The sequence below is a fragment of the Thalassophryne amazonica genome, chromosome 13 (genome assembly GCF_902500255.1).
Source record: "Thalassophryne amazonica chromosome 13, fThaAma1.1, whole genome shotgun sequence".
Taxonomy (NCBI): Eukaryota; Metazoa; Chordata; class Actinopteri; order Batrachoidiformes; family Batrachoididae; genus Thalassophryne; species Thalassophryne amazonica.
In genome coordinates, this window is record NC_047115.1 from 22,125,985 (window position 1) to 22,151,342 (window position 25,358).

Here is a 25,358-nt window from a genome sequence, read left to right on the forward strand (position 1 = left end):
CATGGGGTAATACTTTAAAGTACATTTGTTCATACATTGATAAGCTTTAACTAACAGTTAATTAAAAGTTAACTGTGTTTAGTAAGGATTTATTGATTATAAGCATTTATTTATTGTGTTCAGTATCTTCACAAATTATTCAATACCTTAATATGACCATTATAAACACACTTAACTCTTTAATTGTTGAAGGTTTATACTTATTACTGCATTAATTAATGCACCAGACCTTATTTTAACATGTTATCCAGCATGATATAAAATAAACAAAAACATCAAAGTCAAAATAATCCAATTTAGTACAAAAAGCAAAATACCATATTTATTTTTCAGAGTATAAGACACACCTGAGTATAAATCGCAGGACCTGTCAAATTAGTTCTAAAAAAATAATAATAATAAAAAAGTTTTCTTCAAACCAGTCAACATTTCCAGTTTCCTGAACATATCTTGGCTTTTACATCAATCGTGAAGAAAAGTGTACAAGAATGAGACAAGTGAGGAAAGCAATCAAGACACCCGCAAAAACTAGGCATTGTAGTCCTTTGTGGTTATGACTGGAGAAACTCGAGCAAACTCTGTCATATCAACAGTCACAACTTCAGGGTGCAGTGGACCAGAAGGTTTTAAATACAAAAAAGAAGAAGAAGAAGAAGAAAAAAAACCAGCTCTAATCTAGGCTTGAATATCAATCAATCAATTTTTTTTATATAGCGCCAAATCACAACAAACAGTTGCCCCAAGGCGCTTTATATTGTAAGGCAAGGCCATACAATAATTATGTAAAACCCCAACGGTCAAAACGACCCCCTGTGAGCAAGCACTTGGCTACAGTGGGAAGGAAAAACTCCCTTTTAACAGGAAGAAACCTCCAGCAGAACCAGGCTCAGGGAGGGGCAGTCTTCTGCTGGGACTGGTTGGGGCTGAGGGAGAGAACCAGGAAAAAGACATGCTGTGGAGGGGAGCAGAGATCGAATATGCCATGTTCCTTAAAATCTGACGTCTTCTTTTTAAGAAAATCTGTCTGTGCCACCATGAAGCTGTAGAACTGGTGATGCCACAGGCACAAGTTGCACTGTGCAGAGTTTCTCCAGACACACGTACCGAAGCTCATAACTCATTCAAGACTTGTCACCGGTGACTTGGTGGCTTCCCTCATTAGTCTTAGTCTCAGATTTAGTGTTCAGTACCATAAAATCTGTATTTCCTCTTGATTGATGTAAAGTTACATATAGGAAAGCTAGAGGGCAGACTCCCTATACCGCTAATGTAACGCTGCCATGGCTACACAGGGACACGGCCGCCACTACCAAAGAGGACAAAAAAGACACAAAGTACCCGGATGTGCAATACAGCGTTGTGTTGAGTGAACCAGATTTATCCAACTACATACATAAATGTAATTTTTCCAGACAAAACCAAACATTACTCATTGGAGAAATGAGTTAAAACTTTATTATGAGTCTTTATCGTTGATTTAATCCAATAATGCCTGAAAACTAGTTTCTTTTAAAGATAAATTTGATCTGTAAATGTTCGGTTGCCCTATATTTTATTTTATTATATGTAAATAATATACAATAAGCCCCTTATGTTACTTTACTTTTTAATTTTATGTGTGCAGCTATTTCAAGATTTTGTACAGTAGCTGTTTTGTTTGTATTTGATGCATAAAACAACTAGAAGCACTCAGAGAGTGCAAACCTCCGCCAAGGCCACGGGGTCACTGATGCCAAAACATCTACACGCCGTGGAATCAGTGAACCTAAAAAAGTCTAACAATGATGTTTGCTCAGTAGTAAAAAAAAGTTTCATCTGCTGTGACTGGATAGCAAGTATCCTTAGCGCTTGGGATCACAGTTTATTGCAACTTGCACCTTTCCCAGAAGCTACTGTCATCTGAGCACTGATATTGATATTGCATGTGCTTATCCTTGGCACTGTGATCTTTTTTTTTGTCTCTTTCTCTAAAATTGTATATAATAATCTTTAGATTATTAATATATAAACAAAAAGAAATGTAAGAAATATTACAATTTTAAAACAAATGCACCCGAATGTGATGACAGCTGCAACTGCTTAATGCTAACTTTTAACATTGAAAATGCCATAGACATTCTAACGCGTTAGCATCGGGATCCGGATCGTGATCCGGATCACCACTAAAATTTAATCACTTGTTCCTCTTGTCATTTCCAACCACTCCACAAAATTTCATGAAAATCCATTCAAAACTTTTTGAGTTATCCTGCTGACAGACAAACAAACAAACAAACCCGACCGAAAACATGACCTCCTTGGCGGAGGTAACAACAACAGCAGCAAATAAACAATGGACTTAGATGGGCCGTAAATGCCGTACCTACCTGTTTTTGGTTAGCTTATTAAATAAAATAATATTAATAATTAATTTAGAATGAAAACAGTTAATTTTCTTACCTTCCCGGCAGAAATAGCAGGGCTTCAGGATCATAACAACCACTGACGTTGAAACATACTTACGACTTGATCATCGCTAAACACAGCAAGGTGCATCATGCAATGTAACTAAATCCATGGATAAATTCTCGTGATGTCGATGTCCCAAGATCCAAATGACATGAAATTTCCAGCTTGTCACAAAATGATGGTCTCTGCACACTCTGGAGTTGACCGTGGGATTTAAGTAAAATCCATTCAAGTAAAATCCGTGTGAAAAACACGACAGCACGATCACAATGTCTCACTTGTAGCACTGAACTGTGCACTAAACGGTCAATTCAAACATACCTTTTTGCCCTCTGCGGTAATGGCAGCACATGATCCGCCCTCCAGCTTTCTTACATGTAGCGCTATGGTTACAGCCTTGTTCCAAAATGGATGAGATTCTTTTTTTTCCCCCCCTCAAAATTCTGCACACAATACCCCATAATGACAATGTGATTTTTTTTTTTTTTTTTAGATTTTTCCAAATTTATTAAAAATAAAATGTCACATGTATTTATTTAATTTATTTCATATTGCGCCAAAGCACAACAAAGTTGCCTCAAGGCGCGTCACACAAGTAAGGTCTAACCTTACCAACCCCAGGAGCAAGCACACAGGCAAAAGTGGTAAGAAAAAACTCCCTCTGATGATTTGAGGAAGAAACCTCAAGCAGACCAGACTCAAAGCGGTGACCCTCTGCCTGGGCCATGCTACAGACACAATTAACAATACGAATATACAGGAAATTTTGGGAGATATCAGCAAACTTAGTTGGCCCCAAGAATGTACTACAAGTGACTGTTTTCTTCTGGTTCATTTTCTTCTTTGGCGTTTAACAGCGGCTGGCATCTTTATTGGTGCACTGCTGCCACCTTCCGGCTTGTCATGTTCTACTCTCTGTATAAGTGACTCTACCCCCGCGTGCCCCTCCTCAGGATTTCCTTTTCTCACACTGCACACCTGTGGCTGCAGGGGGCACCAATTTACCAAAATTTCCACACAGTGATATGAAAACCACGTTGCGGCACAGATTTTTTATATATATAAGTGCTCATGCCCCCTCCCCACGTGTCATGAAAAAATGCCGCCCCGGGCACCTGCCTGGTTCGCCCATGCCAAAAACCGCTACTGGCAGCAATCCACCAATGAGGGCTGCATGGTAGAGTGGTCAGATGGAAGCCACTCTACGTAGTAAAAGGCATGTGGCAGCCCACCTGGAGTTTGGCAAAAGGCACCTGAAGGACTCTCAGACCACGAGAAACAAAATTCTCTGGTCTGATGAGACAAAGATTGAACTCTTCGGTGTGAATGCCAGGCATCATGTTTGGAAGAAACCAAGCATGGTGGTGGCAGTATCATGCTGTGAGGATGTTTTTCAACGGCAGGAACTGGGAGACTAGTCAGGATTGAGGGAAAGATGAATGCAGCAATATACAGAGACATCCTGGATGAAAACCTGCTCCAGAGAACTCTTGACTTCAGACTCGGGTGACGGATCATCTTTCACCAGGACATTGACCCTAAACACACAGCCACGATATTAAAGGAGTGGCTTCAGGACAACTCTGTGAATGTCCATGAGTAACCCGGCCAGAGCCCAGACCTGAATCTAATTGAACATCTCTGAAGAGATCTGAAAATGGCTGTGCACCGACGCTCCTCATCTAACCTGATAGAGCTCAAGAGGTGCTGCAAAGAGGAATGGACAAAACTGCCCAAAGATAGGTGCACCAAGCTTATGACATCACATTCAAGAAGACTTGAGGCTGTAATTGCTGCTGAACAAAGCATCAACAAAGTATTGAACAAAGGGTGTGAATACTTATGTACTTGTGATTTCTTAGTTTTTTTATTTTTAATAAATCTGCAAAAAAAAACAAAAAAAAAAACTTTAATGTCATTATGGGGTATTGTGTGTAGAATTTAAAAAAATAATTTACTCCATTTTGGAATAAGCATGTAGCATAACAAAATGTGGAAAACGTGCTGTGAATAGTGTCCATATGCACTGTAAAGGTTCATGTATTGATCCACTGACCTGTTTTAAGAATTCTGTCTGAAAAGTGATGATTTATTTTTGTTATACTAAAGGGAGTCAATACTCATTACTTTGAACTTCAGATTGCTATTTAATGTACCCACAATGTAGAGATTTATTTTCAGTATGAGTTTAAAGGAGAGAATTTTAGAAATTTTAACACAAAGAAGCTTGAATATTTTATTTATAAAGTTGAAGCCTGAGGGTATGCAGACTTCTTGTATCACCTGTCTGTTTGTAGTACGTGATGTATTGCAGATTTTAACAGAACAGATAACTCTGATGTGACAATCTCCTGCTAACTGATGTGCGACCTACAAATCGGGTGGAACCTCACATTTACGCTGAGAAACATCAGCTCCCCTCATACATAATTCAGTGCCAAACACTTTGAAGTCAGTGTCTTTAGTTTGAAAAAACTGAACATGGCACAAAGGGTAAAAAAACACACACACACACACAGAAGAGACTCACATTTCTCCGGTGGCGTTATTGTGATGGTTTGAGCCGTGAACTCCTCGTCAAAGTATCTGGTGTCCGTCTCCGACATCACCTGAGGTTTGAAGGGAGGAACCAGCTGTGGGGAGGAATTTAAAAAAATGGTAACAGCTAACTAACGCTGGAGCCGTGAAGCACAACATCAATAACAGAGGTGATCATTTCTAATGAGGGCTGAAGAGCTAGAGGAGGAGACGGGAAATGGCACATGAACAAATATGCACACTCACAGACCCCAGAGGAGAAAAAAGTTCCACCTTTTCGTACGGCCCTGCACGTTTGACTCTGTACCTGAGTGCTAAATTCTTCACAAACCTCCTTATTTACCACTCATCATGATGATGATGTGTCTTTAAGACGTACAGTACCTCTGAATGTGCACATGAATGTACTTCATACAGGCAAAAATCTGATGATATTTGGATAGCATGTAAAGCTCCAGCGTGCGGCCGAGTCGCTGCGGCGCTGCGTACCTTTTTGTCGTAGACATCCTGCCAGTCGACTCCGGAAAAAAAACTGTGTCTCATTATTTCTTTAGCGTCGTCCGGTCCGCCGCCGAGCCTGGAGGAGAGTTAACAGAATGCAGCGTCAGAGGTAATGTCGCGGGGATACGATCTCTTTAAATCTTAACTACAGTTGGCTGCTGCAGTAAGTTGATGTGAAGAGTGAAATAAGAAGGCGGCGTGTCTGCGGGGCCTCCTGAACACTCTGTTCCCACCATCTGTACACCCTGGGTGTGTACCTGTCACCTTTCCCTTCTCATAGAGAAACAACAAAAGTGAACTTACTTGAAGATTTGCACAGAATACTTTAGCGCACATTCGGCTTAGAATTTGTTCCTGTTTGACTTTATTCAGCCGCAATGCTGAGTCTGAGACGGGCGTCCTTAAAACGTACCAGGTGTAGCAGGTGTAGTTACCATTTCGAGATTTTCAGACCTTTTCTGCCCTTTTGTGCCAGTTCGTTTAAAAATCCATAATTAAAATCAATTCAAATAATTACAAATTGCAGTTGCTACCACAAGGTCAGCGGTTTGCTGACAAATTTTAACTTGCTCCACCCTGTCACAATTTTCTCAAATATGAAAATTTTCTAATTTTCTCAAGTATGAGAATTTTATTTATTTATTTATTCTCAAATAGAATATTTGAGAAAATTCTCAAATCAAATCAAAAATCTTGTATGAGAATGTTCTCAAATATGACAAAATGACAGAATGCTTCAAAAATCAAATTTGTTGAAACTTGCAGGATTCAAACTGCTGTAAAAAAGACCAACAACAACAAAAAAAATCATTACAATAATCTTTTTTTTTTACTTGCTTTAGATGTCAACCAATACTTGGCTGGTTGAACCTGGATTTAAAATTGTCAAACACTGAAACTGTGAAAAAAGAAAAAACTGAATAGGAATAAAATTACGACTTCTGTTTGGGAAAAAGTTACGTAATTTTAAGATGTCTCTTCAGGTTTTTGATAAGCTGTAATGCTAAAGCCCCCGTCACACATAGCAAGAACACGCAGGAACCAGGCCGACACAGCAAATATGGTCATAATCTGGGCGCAGTCGGGAGGAAAAGAGGCGTGGTCAGCTGCATCAGAACGCATCTGGACTGCCTCGTGCACACCTGCAGGATGCCGCCCAAACATATTTCGTCCTCACATTCCCAGCGCTAAACTGACCTCTCATCAGGAGGAGTGTGCACTGGCAGGAATGTGTGTGTGTGTCTCGCATGACGGAGTGCGCGCGTGTACGTGCGTTGAACATGTGAACAAGCAGCATGCGAGTGTGTGGCCAGAGGAAAAGTTCACTCAGCTGCGCGTGTGTGTTCACAATGGTTGAACGAGCCGCTATGCGCGCGTGTGCTTGCGTGTGTAGAACAGGTGATCAAAGCAGCAGAATACGAGTGTGTGGCCGAAATGTTCACACAGCTGCGTTTATGTGTTCCTAAATGCTGTCTCAGCTGCTCCGTGTGCACACATGGGGCATACTCGTGCAAGCACAGGAGCTGTCCATCCCGAGAGCGCACAAAAAGGCTAACAACTGTCAGTGATCGCCTGCTGTTGTACAGTCTTCCCACATGTGCGCAATATTCTTCAGATGCACCCAGTGGACTTTTTCTTCTCTCTTTTTAAACTCTTTTTGTTTTGTGGCCATTTTACTTGATACACATCTTTACACAACTGCAGTTGGATTATCAGTGTGGGACGGCGCTTCACATGGGATTTACTTACACCAGAGGTGGATTATGCATGTGTTAGCTGATCGACGTTGCCAGCACACAGCGCAGCCAGGTGAAAGGGACTTCACCAGCTGTCTGTGCTGCGCTGTGGAACACGGGGTACTGGAGGTGAGTTACATGTGTATTTACATTTCCACATCATTCCTGTTACAGACTAGGAGGTGAACTTGTAATAATACGTGCATTACAGCGACGACATCCCGTTCAGCTGCGTTGCGGGGCGCTGCACCGAATCTCTGACACTTGCACAGTGCCACATACATGTTATTAGATATCAACATTTCCTTCATCCTCCCTGGCCAGGGTCCAGTGGAGGTGGACAAATGTGGCACAACATGCCGGCAGGCTTTGTTGTGACTGATCGATCTCAGAGCTCAATCAACTGCGATCAGAACGTTTCAGATGCTGTTTTGATGCTGTCAGAATATGTAGACTGCGATCAGACGATGCACAAACTGCACATAGACCACCGTCAGATGTGCATTGCATCTCAATGGTGCCAAGAGTGTTTTGAACATGTGCAACACACTCAGGACAGCTGAGCGAATGGGATCAAATATGTAGATGTTCACAGACTGCTGTCCGTAGGTCATCAGACCGCAAGTCAATATTTACACAGACCATGAATTTTGATCATTTGGCGATATAAGACTGAATACCAGAGGTGGGCCAAAGTCACTGTCAAGTCATTCTCAAGTCATCAATCTGCAAGTCCTAAGTCAAGTCTCAACTCAGCTTGCAAACAATTGGTGGTCATTATGACTTAGGACTTGCAGATTGATGACTTGAGAGTGACTTGATGGTGAATTCGTCCCACCTTTGCTGAATACTGAATACATTTATAGTGGTACTAAAGAAAATCACTTTTCCTTCATGGCAAATCACCACCTTTTAAAACTTTACCTCTTTCTGACATTCTGTATTCAAAATGTTTTATTGAATCTACATACATAAAGGGCTACATCTGTCTGTCTGTCTGGGATAAACTCCCAAACTATAATGTGTAACCCTAAAAACTATATATATATTCTGAATCCTCATGACATGGGGAACAAACTGGTACGATTTTTTAAAGTTGAACTAAAAATTACCCCCAAAATAGCCAGTTGTGGGTATGAACAGGCAGATTCAAATTTCCAGCCCTGTATATGTGTTGGCCATCTCTGTTTATTTAATCCCTTTCTACAGCACACTCAGCACAGCACAGCCACAGCACACTCAGCAAAACAACAACATGCTTAGGCTGAGGCTGTGGGAAAGACCAGGCAGATTCAAATTTCCAGCCCTGTATATTTGTTGGCCATCTCCGTTTATTTAATCCCTTCCATCAGCTACTTTATGTTCTCAAATGTTAAGCACCTAACTGTCCTGTACAACCCAGTTTGTCTTCCTGTCTGAATACATTCATTTTATGTTTGTAAAATTGCAATGTAAAAAACAGTGAAATACACCACTACTTCAATTTTGATTCATTGATATTTACATTTACTGTTACCTACCTTTTGTGTGTAATTTTGTTATAAATTTGATTGCAAAAAAAAAGTCTGCATGAAGGACTTCAAATGTGTTTGTCTTTTAACCAAGTATTTCCACTTTGTTTGGGGAGTCCACCTCTTATAGTTCTGTTGGACAAACTTTAGCCCATTAACTATTATATTTATAACATATCAGCATTACAAAAACAAATGTTGGGCAATTGTTTGATTAAAATGATTGGCATTTGGCTTATGTCTAAAACAGGTTAACCCGGGCAGCGCTGGGTACCCCAGCTAGTAATCTTATAAACCATCGACAACAATCGATACCTGCAGCACTGCTTGACGTAGTGGAGAAGATCTGGCATAACGTTGGCCAAATTTGTGGCAGATCGGAACACGTTTTGTCTGCTTGCACTCAAACACACACCGTTTATTGGGGTCTTTGATGAGCAGACCGGACAGCAGGGACTTTGCATCAGCTGACAGAGTGCGGGGAAACTTGATGTCCTCCATCAGGATGAGCTCAAACAGCTTCTCATGGTCCTGGTTGTAGAACGGCAGCCGTCCGCACATCATCTCGTACGTCACCACACCTAATCCCCACCAGTCCACCGCCCGGCCATAGTCATTGTCCTCCAGGACCTGAGGACGAAGCAGACACACGGAGATGGAGGATTTTTTTTTTTTATCTTTTTTGGGGGGTTTAATAGCACCATTTGCTTTATTGGACATCTGTTTTTATTCTGCTAGTCTGCATTTATTTTATTGGACAATACAGAAAGCCCAAGGTGTTCGGTTACGAGACGGACAGATGAACTGAGAGAAAAGGCGGCAAAGGGAGAGTCAATATGCCGCTGCGCTTTAGGGGTAAATACAAAATGAAGACAAACAGTAAAAAACTGACACAAACAGTCAGCAGTACACACGTGCACACGCACACACACACACGTGCAGTGGAAAACATCAGGAGATGGCAGGTCTTCACAGTTCCCCGTTACCGTGGCGGTGTGTAGCGTGTCCCACCAGATGCCCCCGCCGCTTCCTGCCAGCTCACAGAGCCGCTCCTGGCAGCACCAGACAAGAACCTGCAGCACAGGTCAGGGCCGCTCGAACCGGCGAACACAGGAACTCTGAGTGCGAGTGTGTGTGTGTGTGTGAGACAGCGCCCACAAAACTCAAGCATTTGTGTATCAAAGTCTTGCGCCTGGGGCTGCCTTCTTATTCTGGTTCCCTGTCTGCTGTCCTCTCCGTCATATCTTATCCTGTCTTCTTTCCTCTAATCATGTCTGTTCGCTCCACTTCATCCTTTCCAGACCTCTTGTGGAAGAGCCAGAAACAGAACTGGAAGCAGAGGCCGAAGCAGGGAGAGTTATCTCTCATTAACAATATGTGAAGAGTGCATGTGCACTTTGGAAAGCTGCCAGCGCAGCATATGCTGCGCGTCACGTCAATAACAACACATTGTCTCCAAATGCGCATTTTTAACACATTTAGTGAAAGTGACAAGATTAACTGGTGCAAGACTTCAGCTACATCGATACGAAATCACAGGAGTGAACCAAATAATGTGAAACCATTATTTCGGGGGGGGGGGGGGGGGGGGGGGTGATGTCTTGAAGTTGCTCACTTTCTTGCTCACCGTGTGCACGCTGCACTGACTGTGCTTGTGTGCACGTGCATCAACTGTAAACCAAAATAAACTTTACAGTGTTCAAACAACGCTCATCTTAAAATCTCTACAATCTTGTGTACAGGATATATGACAAAAAATTTGGTACACAAGGTAACTTCACTAAGGTACCAAACAGCTACCAATTGTGGCCACAAGGGGCCAAAATTTCAGAGAAATAAAATTTAATGCACTATTTATGCCATATCTTGACAAACAATGTGTATATCAAGGTGAAACATGGTATTCACCTGTCACCTTACCAAGACCTCACAATTTGTACATTAGGCAAATTCTGATTACCACCGCCAACAATGTTAGAGGAGGTAATACTTTCACCCCTGTTTGTTTGTTTGTTTGTTTGTGAACAGCCTGGAACCCAAACGTTTCCATATATCGTTATGAAATTTTTACAGAGGATTTATGTTCTGATAGGCAAGAACTGATTCAATTTTCAAGGTCATAGGTCAAAGTAAGGAAAAATCTTGGAATAATCCCTATTCTTTAACACTGAACGAATTTTCAAAAATTTGTAAATGCCAAAGATTGAATTTGTTTCATATTTTAAAGTGTTATGTATTTAATCTGGATCTGATCGAGATTGTGGATTTTGTGGACATTTGAATTTAATATTGAAAAGCCCGTTTGCTGTACATTTTGCATTATATCTCAATCAAACGTGTCTCAGTCACTCTCATTTTTCTGTTATGGATTTACTTACACCACCAAAATTGGATAGAGGTTCTAATTTTATGCCTGTCTGTCGATCTTCCAGTTATCAGTCAGAAACCAAGCGCCAAAAAGCAATGACAAATTGTGCATAAAAGATCTATCTAGAGAAAAAAATCAGAAACCGAAAAAGTAGAAAAAACAAAACCCGACAACACTACAAAAAAACTTTGATTCAAGTGCATGAACTAAATACATACTCCTGACATTTGATCATGACTATTTTAGTTTATGAAAAGCCACTTCTACGGTTAAAATTTGTGGAACTGGAAACTAGTGTCGGGGTTTGTGCTCTATGAACACATTGCTCTAGTTCTAATTGTGGCCACCAGGGGGACAGAGTGTCAGAAGCCCTGGTTTTGCAGTATTGTAACAGACTTTGTATGTCACTGTTAGCCTTAGTCTACAAATTGACCTCACTGAAATTTCAGACTTCTTCAATATTGGGCACATTTCAGTTGTAATTTCGGCCATCAGGGGGAAGAGTCTTTAAGACCTACAGTACCTCTGAATATGCACAATAATGTACTCTATATCTATATAGAGTACAGATTTGCCTATCGGCAAAAATCCGTAGGGTGTTTGCAGTAGGTATTTATTCGTAGCTGAATGACCCCCGTTTGATCCGTTACTTCCATAGCGTCCAAACAGACTACACTTCACTATTCCATGATGCAGCTGGAGCCTGGTAACCAAAGAAAATCTGTATGGGAAAATTCAAAGAGGGTAGTGTATAAGGATAGTGGATATACACAAAAAAAATAGCAGTGTCCAAGGGGCTGTGGCAGCCATGGTCAACACATCACAACTGATGTTCCCTCTGTCAATGCCAGTGATAGGCCTCAGAATCTCCCTATGTAACCACTACTTTGACCCCAAGTCATTCCAGTGGTGCCAAAGAATCCTCCGAAGAATGGCAGAGAAAAAAAGATGCTTGGGAATTTTACTGAAAGCCGTAGAGCTGCACAGGGTTACTGTTTGCTGGGCAGCAAACAGAAATTTATGAGGTCCAACTTATAAGGGAGCACAAAAAAGTACACAGCATGGATATATATACACACATACTGAACTAGTCAGTCTTTACAAATGGTGAGTGACAAAATACAGGAACCTAAGATATACACAAACAAAACTAGAGCACTGCGCTCGTAGAGCACAAACCTCCGCCAACAATAGTTTCCAATTCCACAAATTTTTACCTTAGAAAAAAAATTCAAGGTCAAAATCCCGTTCCAAGTGGCTTTTCATAAGCTAAAATATAATACAAAATATAGATTAAAAGGGCTTTTCAATGCTAAAGTCAAATATCCGATGAATCTGCAATATGGCTCAGATGTGGATCAAACTTATTGAGTGTGACAGTTTGCGCCTCATTGTCACAAATGAGAGTGATTGAGGTACTTTTGATTGAGATATAATGCAAAATGTACACCAAATAGGCTTTCAATATTAAATTCAAAAGTCCACAAAAATCCACAATACTGATCAGATCTGGATCAAACTTTGTCAGTCGATAAAGGACACCATCCTACATAACGCTCTCAAATATGAAAGACATTTACTCTTTTTTGACAGAGGTATAAATTTTTGAAAATTCGTTCAATATTAAAGATAGGGATTTTTCCAATTTTCCGAATTTTTCCTGACTTTGCCCTTTGATCTATGACCTTGAAGATTGAATCACGTCTTGCCTATCAGGATATGAATCTTCAGTAAAATTTTTATAACGATACATGAAAAATTGTGGGCTCCAGGCTGTTTACAAACGAACAAACAAAAAGGGGCGATAACATAACCTTCTCCAACTGGAGGTAATGAAACCTCATTTTGAAGCTCAAACATACTGCAAATATCCCACAATGCAGCTTTTTTTACAGAACCAAAAATCACACTAATGTAGAATAAATCTGATCAAATAACAGTTAAGAAACATGTTGAACTCCAACATTTCTCAAAGCGGAGCTGAACACTTTTATGAGATCATTTTGTAGTTTTATTCTGGCAAATATTCATATATATGATAAAAATGAAATATTAATTTGTATCACACTATGTCCCCATTAAAAAGTATATATAAAATGACTACTTTCTACACACACACTAATATTTGTGTTACACTTTAATTCTACCAGTGTTAAAAAGTTGACTTGTAGCAGTTCAGGGGAACTAAAATTCACAGCCCATAGACTCCTAAACTCAGCCACAAAACGATCTTTCAGCAAATACGTCAAACAGCTGCAGCGACAAACAGCGGCATAAAAAAATGAACCGAGACTCAACGCTAAACTGCTAATGATGCCGACGCCTGCCAGAGAATACAGTAAGTGAGTAAGGAAGTTTAGGAGCAAGTGCGTGCACACGTCTGAGTATTAAGCTGGTCACCCTGTTGGCAGCTGTAGAGAAAAGCTGTGGGAGTGAAGTGCGTCGCCAGCTCCAGATATACTATCGACTCGCACGGCTGGAGGGATAACGCAAGCTTAGACTGCTGGGAGACTGTCAAGATACACACACACACGCAGCAGATGGAATATTTATCTGTCCTCATCAAATTCATAAAAGTTTTGAGAGTGAGGCAAATTAGAAGATGTTTGGTGTTCAGTCCCTGCAGCCAGTTTATGAAATTCAGAGCAGCTTACAAGGCGGGTTCTCAACGCTGATCTGGAGGATTGTGTGACGCTGTGTGTCGACTTCTTTGTCAAAAAAAAAAAAAAGAATGGTGATGGAAATGTATACAAATGCAGTCAGGTCCAGTTGGGCATGTGTGTTTGTGTGTGTGTGAGTCCTGGGACCAGAGGAAGTGGTGGCAGCTCGGTCGCAGGCAGGGAGCAGATTAATCCACATAGAGCCAGAACGCTGCCCCACAGCCCGAGGCATGGGAGTGTGTGTTTAAGAAAAAGACACACACACACACACACATACATACAAAAATTAGGACAAAGCAGAAGTAACAAATGAGAGATAAGCGAGAGGAGCTCTGGTTCAAAGCGAGCCTTCGGGGAGGAGAAGGTCTTGTCCTCTTTGGGACGGCCATGTGGCTCTGTGCTGCTGGCGGATAGCGGGTTTTGGCAGCTTGGACAGAACTGGATGAGACGGGACGAGCACACAGCCTGCGGCGGTACCAGCACGCCGCGGGGAACACAAACAGTAACACACGCCCCCTCATATGTACGCCGACCTCTTCCTTATAGTTGGGAATTCGTCTTTATGACGTTCTTCTGATGTTTTGCAATGCTGAAGCCCACAGCGACTGGCATACTGTGGACAACAACACAAACAAAACACATTCATTCAACAACTTTCACGAAAAAAAGGGCACAGGAAAATGTGTCAAACAACAAAATACGAGGAAAACGGGAGAAAAGAAAACGTGTGTTTCTCACTGTTTATTGTTGCTTCGTGGCTCAGGTTGGACTTTCTCTCAATAAGAAAACAACAATAAGAATTAAACATAATGATGCGCTGTGTGAATTATTTACTTTGCTGAAGTGCAAGCGTCTTCAGGCACACTGCAGACACACTCCATCTTTATTCGTGTCTAATATGCCCTTTTTACTGACGGCAAACAAGAGAAGCATCTGAATTTCAGTCCTGTAACCCTGAAATATTTTCTCTCCTGTCTCATCTTCCTCTGTCTTCACCCCCTCCCCGAACCACCACCCCACTTTCTCTTTTTAATCCCGGCTACTTTGCATCTCTGTAACTTGGCTCTGAGCAAACTGTGTTATTTTTACACGCGGGCGGGCGAGCAGAGCGTGCGGGCGGGCGAGTGGCGGTGGCGGCGGTGTAGATTTCCAGGTTTTTTCCGAGCACCTTCCTCCAACCTCGCCCATCTGCCGCCATCTGCCTCCCTTTAGCCTGCACTTTCTACTGCAATCACACACGGCGCACATAAGCGCCCGTGAACACGCACAGATACACATCCTGTGGAAAATAACCAACAGCCTTCAATCAGTTTTTGGCACGCAAAGGAAGGGACAAAAAATAAAAAAATAAAAACACCACAAATTGCTGCGCCAAATTGTCCTCCATACTTTTTTCAAGTGGATACACACAATGCCCCCCTCCCGCATCTCCACATCGCCATCGCTCTGTCTCCACCGCCCACAGTCCTGCACTGTTCTCGCCAGATGATCTATTGGCCTTTGAGTGAAGCAACGCTGACGGCTGGATGGCAAATGACACAAAAAAAGGTACAAGAATGTATTCTTTTGTGCATGTTTGTCCAACTCCTCCTTCAAATGCAAAGGAGGGAAAATGCAGAAGATGCAGTTTGATGTCCACTCTGAGCCTGCAGAATTTGCAAATTAAAAAAAAGTATATAACTAATGTCCACTTTGAAATGCATCATCATGGGAATTGTGTGGATTATTTACCTGGATCATTAATTCAAGGATCTGGGTACAGAGCTGTGCACTGCATATTATCACTGTACTCAGATTACACTCATTTATATAAACAATCAACTAGAAGTATTTAAATGAATAATCCAGGGCTGATGTGTAAAAGGTGCTGAGCAGCAAACAGAAATGCTGCCTTTATAATGAGCCGTGCAAAACCTTTACACACATGAGAACTGCAAAAACAACACAATTTGATTTTATTTCTACATTAATATAATTTGCCAATTTGTCAAACATTACTGCTGTCAATTTTTTCTTTTAATGTCATGAAAGAATCCAGTCAATTACTACATCATGACAACACACAGTTGGTGATGATCACTCATAATAAATGACAAAATCTGATTATATAAAATCCCACTTCTTATCAATTATACGAGACCACAGAAATGAACTTATGTTGTTTTACTGCTGAAAATAATGCTGTATTTTTAAAGGTGAGAAGCAGCTTTTTACACATTTAGAATTCTTCATAAATAAAAGATGGGTAGAAATAATTAATATAAAGCTGCAGATATAATTGTCCTTATCATTTCTTCTTCACTGCACTTTGCAGTAAAATTTCCTAACCTGACTTTGGTCGCTTTGCTTGTAAAGTTGGGAAAATTAAAGTGAATACTGCTCGCGTGTCTGGATAGTTTACAGCAGTGACGAGCAACAAACGAAGGGAATGAATCCAAAAGGTGGAAGTGCAAAATAAAAACTGATAAATGACTGACATCATCAAAAATGAAGAGGAGGAGGAAGAGGACAAAAAACATGACGGGGAATGAGGTACGAATGTTACCTCGGGTGCCAAGTACTCCGGCGTTCCACAGAAGGTTTTCATTGTAGCAGCGTCTGTGATGCCCTCCTTGCAGAGGCCAAAATCTGTGATCTTAATGTGGCCGTCTTTATCTAGCATCAAGTTCTCCAACTACAGAGAAACAAAACACACAGCAATGCCCAAAATGACAATCACAAACAAGAGCGACAAATGGACACATTCCTTTGAGAAAGAAGAAGGCCGGAGTTCAGTTTCTGGTTGAAACGAGTTTGAGTTTTTTTTCATTCTAAACGTCATGAGTGGACGCCGTCTTGCAGGCGCGGCTGATGTTAACTGACTCAAAGCATTCGCTGAGGTTATGGGAGTTAATTTCCTGCAAACCATCTCGTACACAGAGTAACATTTGGATTTGTGCTCTGATGAGTTCAGGTTTTGCCTCTGAAGAGGAGAGCAGTGGGAGGAAAAAAAAAATAAAAAAGTACACACAGCAAACCAGGCTGCACCGGCAGCGCGCACACGTTCTCACAGAACTCCCAGCTGAGGAGGGAAATAAACTTCGGGCGAGTAGTGGAACCACTCAACCTTTTAATTTTAATGGCTGAAGTGTTTTTCCTCTCTTTCTGTCTGTTTTTTATCCTTTCTTGGCTGCTGTGCGCAGGTCTGGGGCCAAGGCTGCCAGGCAGACGCTCAGACAGAGCCGTCTACCTCTGTGGCATCAGTACCCCCCCCTCCCCCAACTGCTTCCCACAATCCTCTGCTTCAGCTGCTTTACGTCTGTGCGTTTGTCCCTCCCCTTAATTACCCCTCCACGCATCCCGAGCCACTCGTTTGCTCCAAGATTGAAAATAAAAAGTGAAAACAAAAGTGGTGGTGGCGGGGGCTTTAAAAAAAACAAAAAACTTTTCGCTCAAATATCTGATCACTCTCTTCCATGCCCCTAAACCAACCAGAACCGACTCAGGTCCTCCTTTTTTTTTCTGTGTTTCTGTACCTTGAGGTCCCGGTACACAATCTTGGCTGAATGCAGGTAGTCGAGAGCCGAGACAATCTCGGCGCCGTAGAAGCGCGTGCGCTCCTCTGAGAACACCCGCTCTCTGGACAAATGGAAAAACAGCTGCAGGAGATGGAGGGAGAGAGGGAGAGGGAGAGAGAGAGAGAGAGAGAGAGAGAGAGAGAGAGAGAGAGAGCGAGACAGAGACAGAGAAGGAAAAAAGGGAGAGAACGCAGGGGAGACCACAGAGACAGCAGGGACGGCGCAGCAATAATTACTGATTTATTGGAGGAAATTACCACAACACAAACTGGCTGCCCGCACCATATTGAGATGATAGATAGTGAGGGGGGGTGGGGGGCATGGAAAGGAACTGGGAGGGGGTCTCGGAGGAGGGTGGGTGGGGACACTCGGCAGCTGGTGCCTCATCTAGCAGCCACACTCGCACTCGTAGCTATTTCACATTGCCCTTTGGGCAAGGCTGGCGTGGAGTTCAGCGATGGGGGCCAAATCACGAGTTTAATCAACACACCGGCCTAGTTAAAGACAGGACAACCGCCGCTGTCGCCACCTACATCGCAAGTGTCACCACCAGTGCTCCCAAACAATTGACAGTGTAGCACCAGTTTGTGACCTAACCTCCTTTGTGCCTTGACCCCCCCACCACCAGTCTTCCTTCCCTCCTTTAGTACCAGGTTCAGGTTTAAGGCTCCTTAAGTACCACTGGAATGACTTTGTGATACTTAGAGAGACTCAGATGAGGAGTGTCTGTTGCACTGTAGGAGAGTGTCAACTACAACATTTTATTCGTGAGGTGTTCTTTGCGGTGCCTCAGGGTTCAGGACGTCAGTGGCTGAAGAAGGCCGAGGACACGCCCACCTGACTGCAGCAAACAGATGCTTATGTTCAAGAGGCGAGAATGGACAGGCTGCCAAATCGGACCTGGGGCGGGTCCATAGTGTGGTGGATGTGGCGGTGCACGGACCTGACTTTAGTGTGCACACCAATCTTTTCTTTCCCCGCTGGCTTCACCGTTCACCTGCCTTTTATTTTACATTTAATTGCTTACCCCATACTTTCTATTTTTTTGTTGCCACTTGCCAAGTTGTCACTGTTAAACATCTACACACGTGGCAGCTGCGACATCACACCAGTCGAGTGGCGCAAATTACACGAGGCCAAGGGGCGCACATCTCCCCGTTTGGGGAGGTTTGCATATGGCCGCTGGAGTGACGCTCATGGACCGCCTTGCACAAACAGCGCTGGTGTGCTGCGCGCGGTGGTGAGAGAGGGTAACACGACAGGTGGGCCTTCATCAGCTCACTGGCAGCTGTGACTGTGGCAGGTTTGTAATGGGTTGTGTGTGCGTGTTTGTGTGGCATGTGTGATCACAATTTGTCCGCTGAGGTAAAGATTTGCTGTGTGTGTATGTGTGCGCGTGTGTGTTTCATCAGGCCTGGTGCTGGCTAAACTTGCTGAACTAACTGGGAGGGGAGCAGGTGACGGTTACATGGAGGGAATGAACCAAGATTGCATTAAAAAAAGGCCGATTATAAATCTGAGAAATGGAAAAGCGAAGGAATCCAAACTCATTTCATCTCCGAATGTCATGTTGGCGATATCTGCCCCATAGGTGTGCGCATAAACAGACACAAACAGGAGAGGGATGGAGAAGGATGAGAATGATGAGATGGCGAGCGAGAGGCCAGTTGATTGGCAAATTAATTGTAGGCAAGCAATCAAACAATTTAACTTTAGTCACTTCCTGTGTGTTTGCACATTTTTGGCATTCCTCTGCTGTGCCTCCATTTGAACACAGGCAGTGTTGGCCATTTTGTCCACTAGACCTTGGTTTCGGTGACTGAAAGAAGCTGACAAACAAACTCACTTCAAGCTACATTTAAGTTACTTCACACCTGTTCCTAATTTGTATCATGAGTGTGATAACATTGTTCCCTGCAACAATTCCAGTGAGGCCCAGCAGGTGGCAGACAAGCTGCAATCAAATTCCACTGCACATGCCCCTAATTTCCATCATCCATCCATCAACCATCCAGCAGATGCCAGTGTTCAGCAGTTGGCCGGCAGGAGTTTGGGAAATTAGACAAGTAAATCAAAGTGGGTTTTTTTCTGATTGCTTGGGTTTGGTTTGATCTGGTGCATCAGAGGTCACCTAATTTTAATCACTTAATCCTTGTTAAATGCCCCTTTAATTTGCAGATGTATAAGATGACAGGATTTATTGTTTTGGACTTATGATGTCAACAGTCTCTCCATTCAATTACTCACTGAATCGTATCGGGGAAAAAGGGAACATGGAATTTTAACAATATTTCAAAAACTGTTCTTGTGAATACAGTAAAACTCGCCTGAACCGTCATCGTATAAATCGGATATTTGCACTCACTAGACAAAAGTAAAAGTCCCAATGCTTTTGTATGGTTTTCCATGTAATAAACATCATATATACCAGATTTTGTATAATGGATTTTGGCTCACATCGGACAAAATGTTCCGTCCGATCATAATGTATTCCATTAAAAACCCCTTGCATATACCGTTCAAATCAATCTGGACGAGCCCAGTCAGGGCCGTATATAGGAATGTGAAAGGGGTGGCTCAAATCCTTGAGTTGGGGGTCCAGTGGGCCACAGGGCCCCCGGTGGGGTTGAGGGACAACGCCCTCGTGGGGGGCTTAGGGGGGCAAAGCCCCCCGAAGCAGAAGCTTTTTGAGGATTTCGAGGGGTAAAAAGCTACATAAATTTCATTTGAAACCCAAAATGTATCATTTTAGGAAATACATTTTTATATAAAAATAGTCCTTGCTTGGGATTGGATCAGTTGCCATAAGAACCACCCAGGAAGAACCAAGATAACATTAATGCAAACTTTATACCTGCCTGTCGGTTGCGAATGACGCAACAGACAGGCGTGAAAAAACTCACGCATGCGCATGAAGGTTCAAGCTTGGCTGATGCAAGCGCACATGATTCAAATCCATATAGTTTTTGCAAAAAATAAAAAGGTCAGATAGTTTTCTAACAGACCTTGTATTTAGCTGTATTAATATTCGCGTTTACATTATGAATATGTATGTATATGTACGTTATGTATTAAAATAGCGGTATTTAATTTGGCAACCTTGTTTAACTCGCGAAATTTGCATAATAAATCCCACGTGAATATTTGCACCTTTACAGTATTTGCAACAGGAAGGAGAAGCTCCCATTATTTGTCAGCTTATACATACAAACATGTTTTTACAAACCAGACAAGTGTAATTGTGTGTCTACATGGGTATTTACAAGCCTACTAATCTGTTTGATATCAGAGGAGCATAGGGACCAGGGAGCAAAAATTCTCAACCCCCATGGGAAAAGTTTATCTAGCAGTTTCCGTTTCATCACTTAAGGGATTACTCTGGAGGGAAATTGAAACTTGAGGGTGTGTGATAATAGCTGTGTAACAGTTAGTGCTTCTTGCTTATTATCAATGAAAAGAAAATACATAACGTTGATATCCAGATCAGAAAAAAAATCAGCAGAAAAAAAATCAGCAGAATTCTCGGGGGGGTTGAACCCCCTGAACCCCCTCTATATACGGGCATGCAGTAACAGAGAAGTTCAGCACTGACACTCACCAATTCGAGGAAAGTGGGTACGTATTTCTGCAATTAAAAGATGGGGCGTTTATTTTTTCAAACCGTGCTCACACATGGGAGCTAACCGAGGCACGGCATAATTCAAGGCCAGCGATTATTAAAATCTCCCGCTGCTTACATTTCAAGGATGGATCAAATACATTTGGCAGAAAAGTCCTCAAATATGACCAAGTTCACAACATGCAGTCAGAAAAGAAAGCTCAAATGACCTGCAATTCATGAAGGAAATTCTATGTACCATACCGTTGGTTTGGAGGTTGATGACTGTATAAAGAAGTGGAGTTCTTTGAGGGAGAAATTAATCCCGAAAAGGCCACTGTTCCTGCTGTAAATTGCATAAAGATGAGAGGGAGAACTTTAAAGGAACACGTGTACATCAATGTCATTGCATGGCCACGGAGTTGCAGAGTTGCAGAAGTATAAATCAGGCTTCAGGATTTTAAGGTACCACTCTGTAGCAAACTTGGAAAAAAGAGTGACTCAACCAAATGCAATCTTTTTAATGCACATAATACATGGCACTTATTTAAGGCAGGCGTTTACTTTTTCAGCCAAAGTTTTGACCCAGTGTCGCTGACCGAACGGTCCCCCCTAAAAATTAGCCCGCCCTGCCTTCACCGCGCATGCGCCAAATCTGTTTGTCAGCCGCAGTTCACCGATTATCACCTCTTTTCTGCTTAAAACTGCACTCCAGTCATCAGATATCTGAAGCTTTTGTACAACAATCATTTCCACATAAATTCAGCATTATTTCATAATAAAAGACAGGGGAGCGATCAGAGCGCCACAGCAGCACGTCAGACTGCTGCTATGGCGCTCTGATCGCTCCCCTGTCTTTTATATGAAATAAGGCTGAATTTATGTGGAAATGACTGTGCATGAATGATGGTGAAGTTTTGACTTTCAATTTTGAAATCAAGTTTAAACTGCCTAAGAATATCAGATTTTTTTTAAAATGTAATCATTAAGTAATAAAACAAAATCATGAGATGCATGCATGAGGTCAACTGTAAAAGCAACACACCACAGGCCTGTCAGCCACCTGCTGAACACTCCCACCTGCTGGACGGTTGAGGAATGTAAATTCGCAACAAATTCTGAATTTCCTGTTTGAAGGCTATGGTCAGTATAGGGCTTGTACATTCACTAGCATGTATGGTGACTGTAATTTTAAAAAATTGTAATAGAGGGTTGAGCAGAAGATGAATGGATGTTGGAGTTGTTTTTATCAACATCCTGTCTGTGACTGTACGGCAGGTGTGGTGGACAAGCGGTTAGTGTGCTTGTGTCCATGACGGAAGGTTCCCGGATCAAGATCACCCCTGCCCATTCTCCATGTAAGGGCGTCCACCGTAAAACCTTTACCCAAGTGGACCCCAAGTGGAGAAACAGGAGCAAGCTGAAGGGACTTCACTACCTGTGACTACAGAGTGTAAAATGTGTAGTTTGCTGGTAACCACACTCAAAATATTCCTAAAACATTGCCAATACTGAAAATCCTACAGTTGAGTAACATTGCACTGCTGCTAGTCAATCGGTTTGTCTCAGCAAGGGCACCCATCATGCAAAAATCCATTCAATCTTTCTCAATTTCAAAAACGTTTCGACACAAATGCCATCACAAATATGAAATCATATACTGTTATAAAAAATATTTTAATGTGTTACATTTTTTCTTCTGTTTATCAAAACGATTTTTTTACTTTTATGGGTGGTTCTTTTTATTTTGATTTTTTGATTAAACAATGAGAAGCCGTGCATTATATGGTTTGAATGCATGACGCAGAGTCTAAAACACCACAACGCGAAGTGGAGTGGTGTTACTACGCTAACACACAAATATTTATTTAAGTTAACTTTTTTCATGTTTTCTTCTTCTTTCCTGTCTTCAATCTTGTCCAGTTCATCCGATGTTAAATCTTTATGCCGTTGCTTTTGCTGTTCTTCTTGTTTGCTCTCCTCCTCTTACCATTCATCAAACATTTTATTTTGGCCAAAAATATTAAAATTCAATTGGAAATCCATGTTTTATCGTTATGTCATTCACCTGTCAAAACACAGCTGATCTGCGCCAACTGATTTGTGTGTTGCTGTGGTGATGACCAGAGCAGAGTGATATTACAGTGACTTAACTCACCGAACTACGTGTGCATATACACGAAAATAATGCGCGCCAGTTAGACATGGAATTCTCACTGACCATGGTATAATTTTTCTTAATGTAGCTGTGTGTCATGAAGTTTTCTGTTACTGAGGTATTTCTTGCACACTTAGGTCAACAGAAATACCTCAGCTGTCACTATTTGCCTTGACCGTCTCTGCACCATTTTAATTTTCCCTGCCACTTATCACAGTGAACAATGTGCTTTTAGGTCTTCATTGTTTTTTTTTTCAATATTACATCAATGTTTTAAAATGACGGTCAGATAAGAAATGCATTTACTGCAAGATCCTAAAAACTTTTTTTTTGCATAACTCAGTGTGTAAATACTATAACTTCAGACAGAATTTGCACCAAGAAAAAAGAATAAATGAAATACATATTTCATTATTCTGTAATCTCAGTTTTAACACATCTTTTGGTAGAATAAGTGAAGTCGTTGTCAGTGTGGTGGATTTGTGGGTTAACTGTCTGTTTAATGCAGCGATAACATGAATAACCACAAACAACGCAACCACCATCACTGTGTGTGTGTGTGTATGTGTTTGTGTGTGTGTCTTACCTCTCCTCCATTTACATACTCCATCACAAAACAGAGGCGATCTTTAGTCTGGAATGAATACTTTAATGACTGAAACAAGAAAACATGTACACATACACACACACACACACACACACACACACACACACACACACACACACACACACACACACACAATTCGACAAATAAATCTGTTCACAAATGTAGTGAGTAAAAGTTATTTTTGAGCACCTTTCAAGAACACAAATCACAGTGTGTGACAAATAAAAAATATATATATAAAGGCATTAATTTACCAGTTAAAACACAACAGAAATAAATAAAAGTAAACAAAAGCAAGTCTGCACAAAGGGCGCAGATGCAAAAGTTAATTGATGTAGGGTGGCCTCAGACTACGCAGAGTCCTGAAAGTGGTCACCAAAAGGTTAACTTGAAGTCTAATCCTCACGGGGAGCTTGTTAAAGAAGGCTGACTCACCCATGAGTCCTCCAAGAGGACCTCATAAGGAGTCTTGAAGCAGCATTTGGGACCGTTTGTCAGCGATCCAGAGATGGCTTGTGTGTGGTGGACAGCTTCACTGACAATCTGTTTACACCTATAACATCGTCCAGCATTTATAGTGTCTGATGTTTGTTTTGTTTGGTTGTGTAGGTAGATGTTGGAAGTCATTTTAATTAAACTCTATGAACAGACTGGATGTAGATATTAAGAATTATGAGCGGTATATTGCCTCGGTAACCATGGCGTAACAGCTGAGATAACCTCACCAAGTTCTCAATACCTGCTAATTAGTGGTAATGGTGTTAATATACAAATTAAATAATACATAAATTTCAGTAAAAGAGGTCTTAAATTGCCTGTTTGTAAAATTAGCTTCACAGCATGCAAGATTACCTCAGATATTTGTAAAGAAATGCCTAGAAAGGACAAACAAAGTCAAAGCCACAGCCAATAGCAATCATGGACAATTTTATGACTTAAAACACCGTAAATGGATGAGTTATATACCAATTCCCTCCCGGCACAGTTGTCACGAATAGAGAAAAAAAGCTATATAGTTTTTTTTCTTGGTAACAAGCTGTAAATATGTTTATTTATGCTGTAAAGTTAGATGTTTTAACATGGGGGTCTACGGGGAGAGCTGGGTAAAAATACTCTAAAATGTAATCAGTTGCTGAATACAAAATTAGAGTATCAGATTCAAAAAAGAACATCTGTGGTTCTGTCCATTTTTAGTATGAAGTACATCATTTTCAGTAATAGATTTTGAAGTACTTTAAAATAACGAGGGAATAACTATGTTGTGTCTGTTTTGCGAACGTTCATGCTGGTTATACAGTTGCAAACTGAGCTTTACCGGCAACGCGTTAGTGGAGCCGGTAAAAAGGAGTAAAAGGAGTAAAAAAAAAGGAGTAAAATGGATATTTGCAACCATATAAGAGCATGAACATCCGCAAATCATCAGACGCAAGGGGGTTATTCCCATTCGACTCCAATTCCATCGTTTGCAAGGTAAGGTAGGTAATTCGGTCGGGGAGGCTTACCGTGAGGCAGTGGCGCTCCAACAGCGGGCAGGGCACGAAGTAATCCATCAAATCCATCAAATGTGAAACGATAATTCTGTATCAGAATCCACATCAGTACTTTCGTACGGTAGCATAAATTCACCCATTTCTGTGGAGGCGTCGGTATGCGTCTTTCTCTCGCTCTCAGCTAAC

General features: G+C 41.6%; 1 protein-coding gene and 1 long non-coding RNA gene across 2 annotated transcripts in view; one reads left to right on the forward strand and one right to left on the reverse strand.

The window, feature by feature from the left end:
- akt3a (v-akt murine thymoma viral oncogene homolog 3a) overlaps positions 1–25,358 on the reverse strand; it is a 120,642-nt gene that overhangs the window by 1,698 nt on the left and 93,586 nt on the right. The window contains exons 8-13 of the mRNA XM_034184589.1: positions 23,662–23,730; positions 17,278–17,400; positions 16,308–16,436; positions 9,150–9,364; positions 5,476–5,563; positions 4,979–5,081 (exon numbers count right to left, since the gene is read on the reverse strand). Coding sequence (XP_034040480.1) covers positions 4,979–5,081; positions 5,476–5,563; positions 9,150–9,364; positions 16,308–16,436; positions 17,278–17,400; positions 23,662–23,730 — 727 coding nt within the window. The remainder of the gene's footprint in view (positions 1–4,978; positions 5,082–5,475; positions 5,564–9,149; positions 9,365–16,307; positions 16,437–17,277; positions 17,401–23,661; positions 23,731–25,358) is intronic.
- Positions 1,248–23,477, forward strand: LOC117523159. Its single transcript, XR_004564435.1, has 4 exons — positions 1,248–1,462; positions 5,247–5,252; positions 8,035–8,046; positions 23,465–23,477. It is a non-coding gene; the product is annotated as an uncharacterized LOC117523159 (long non-coding RNA).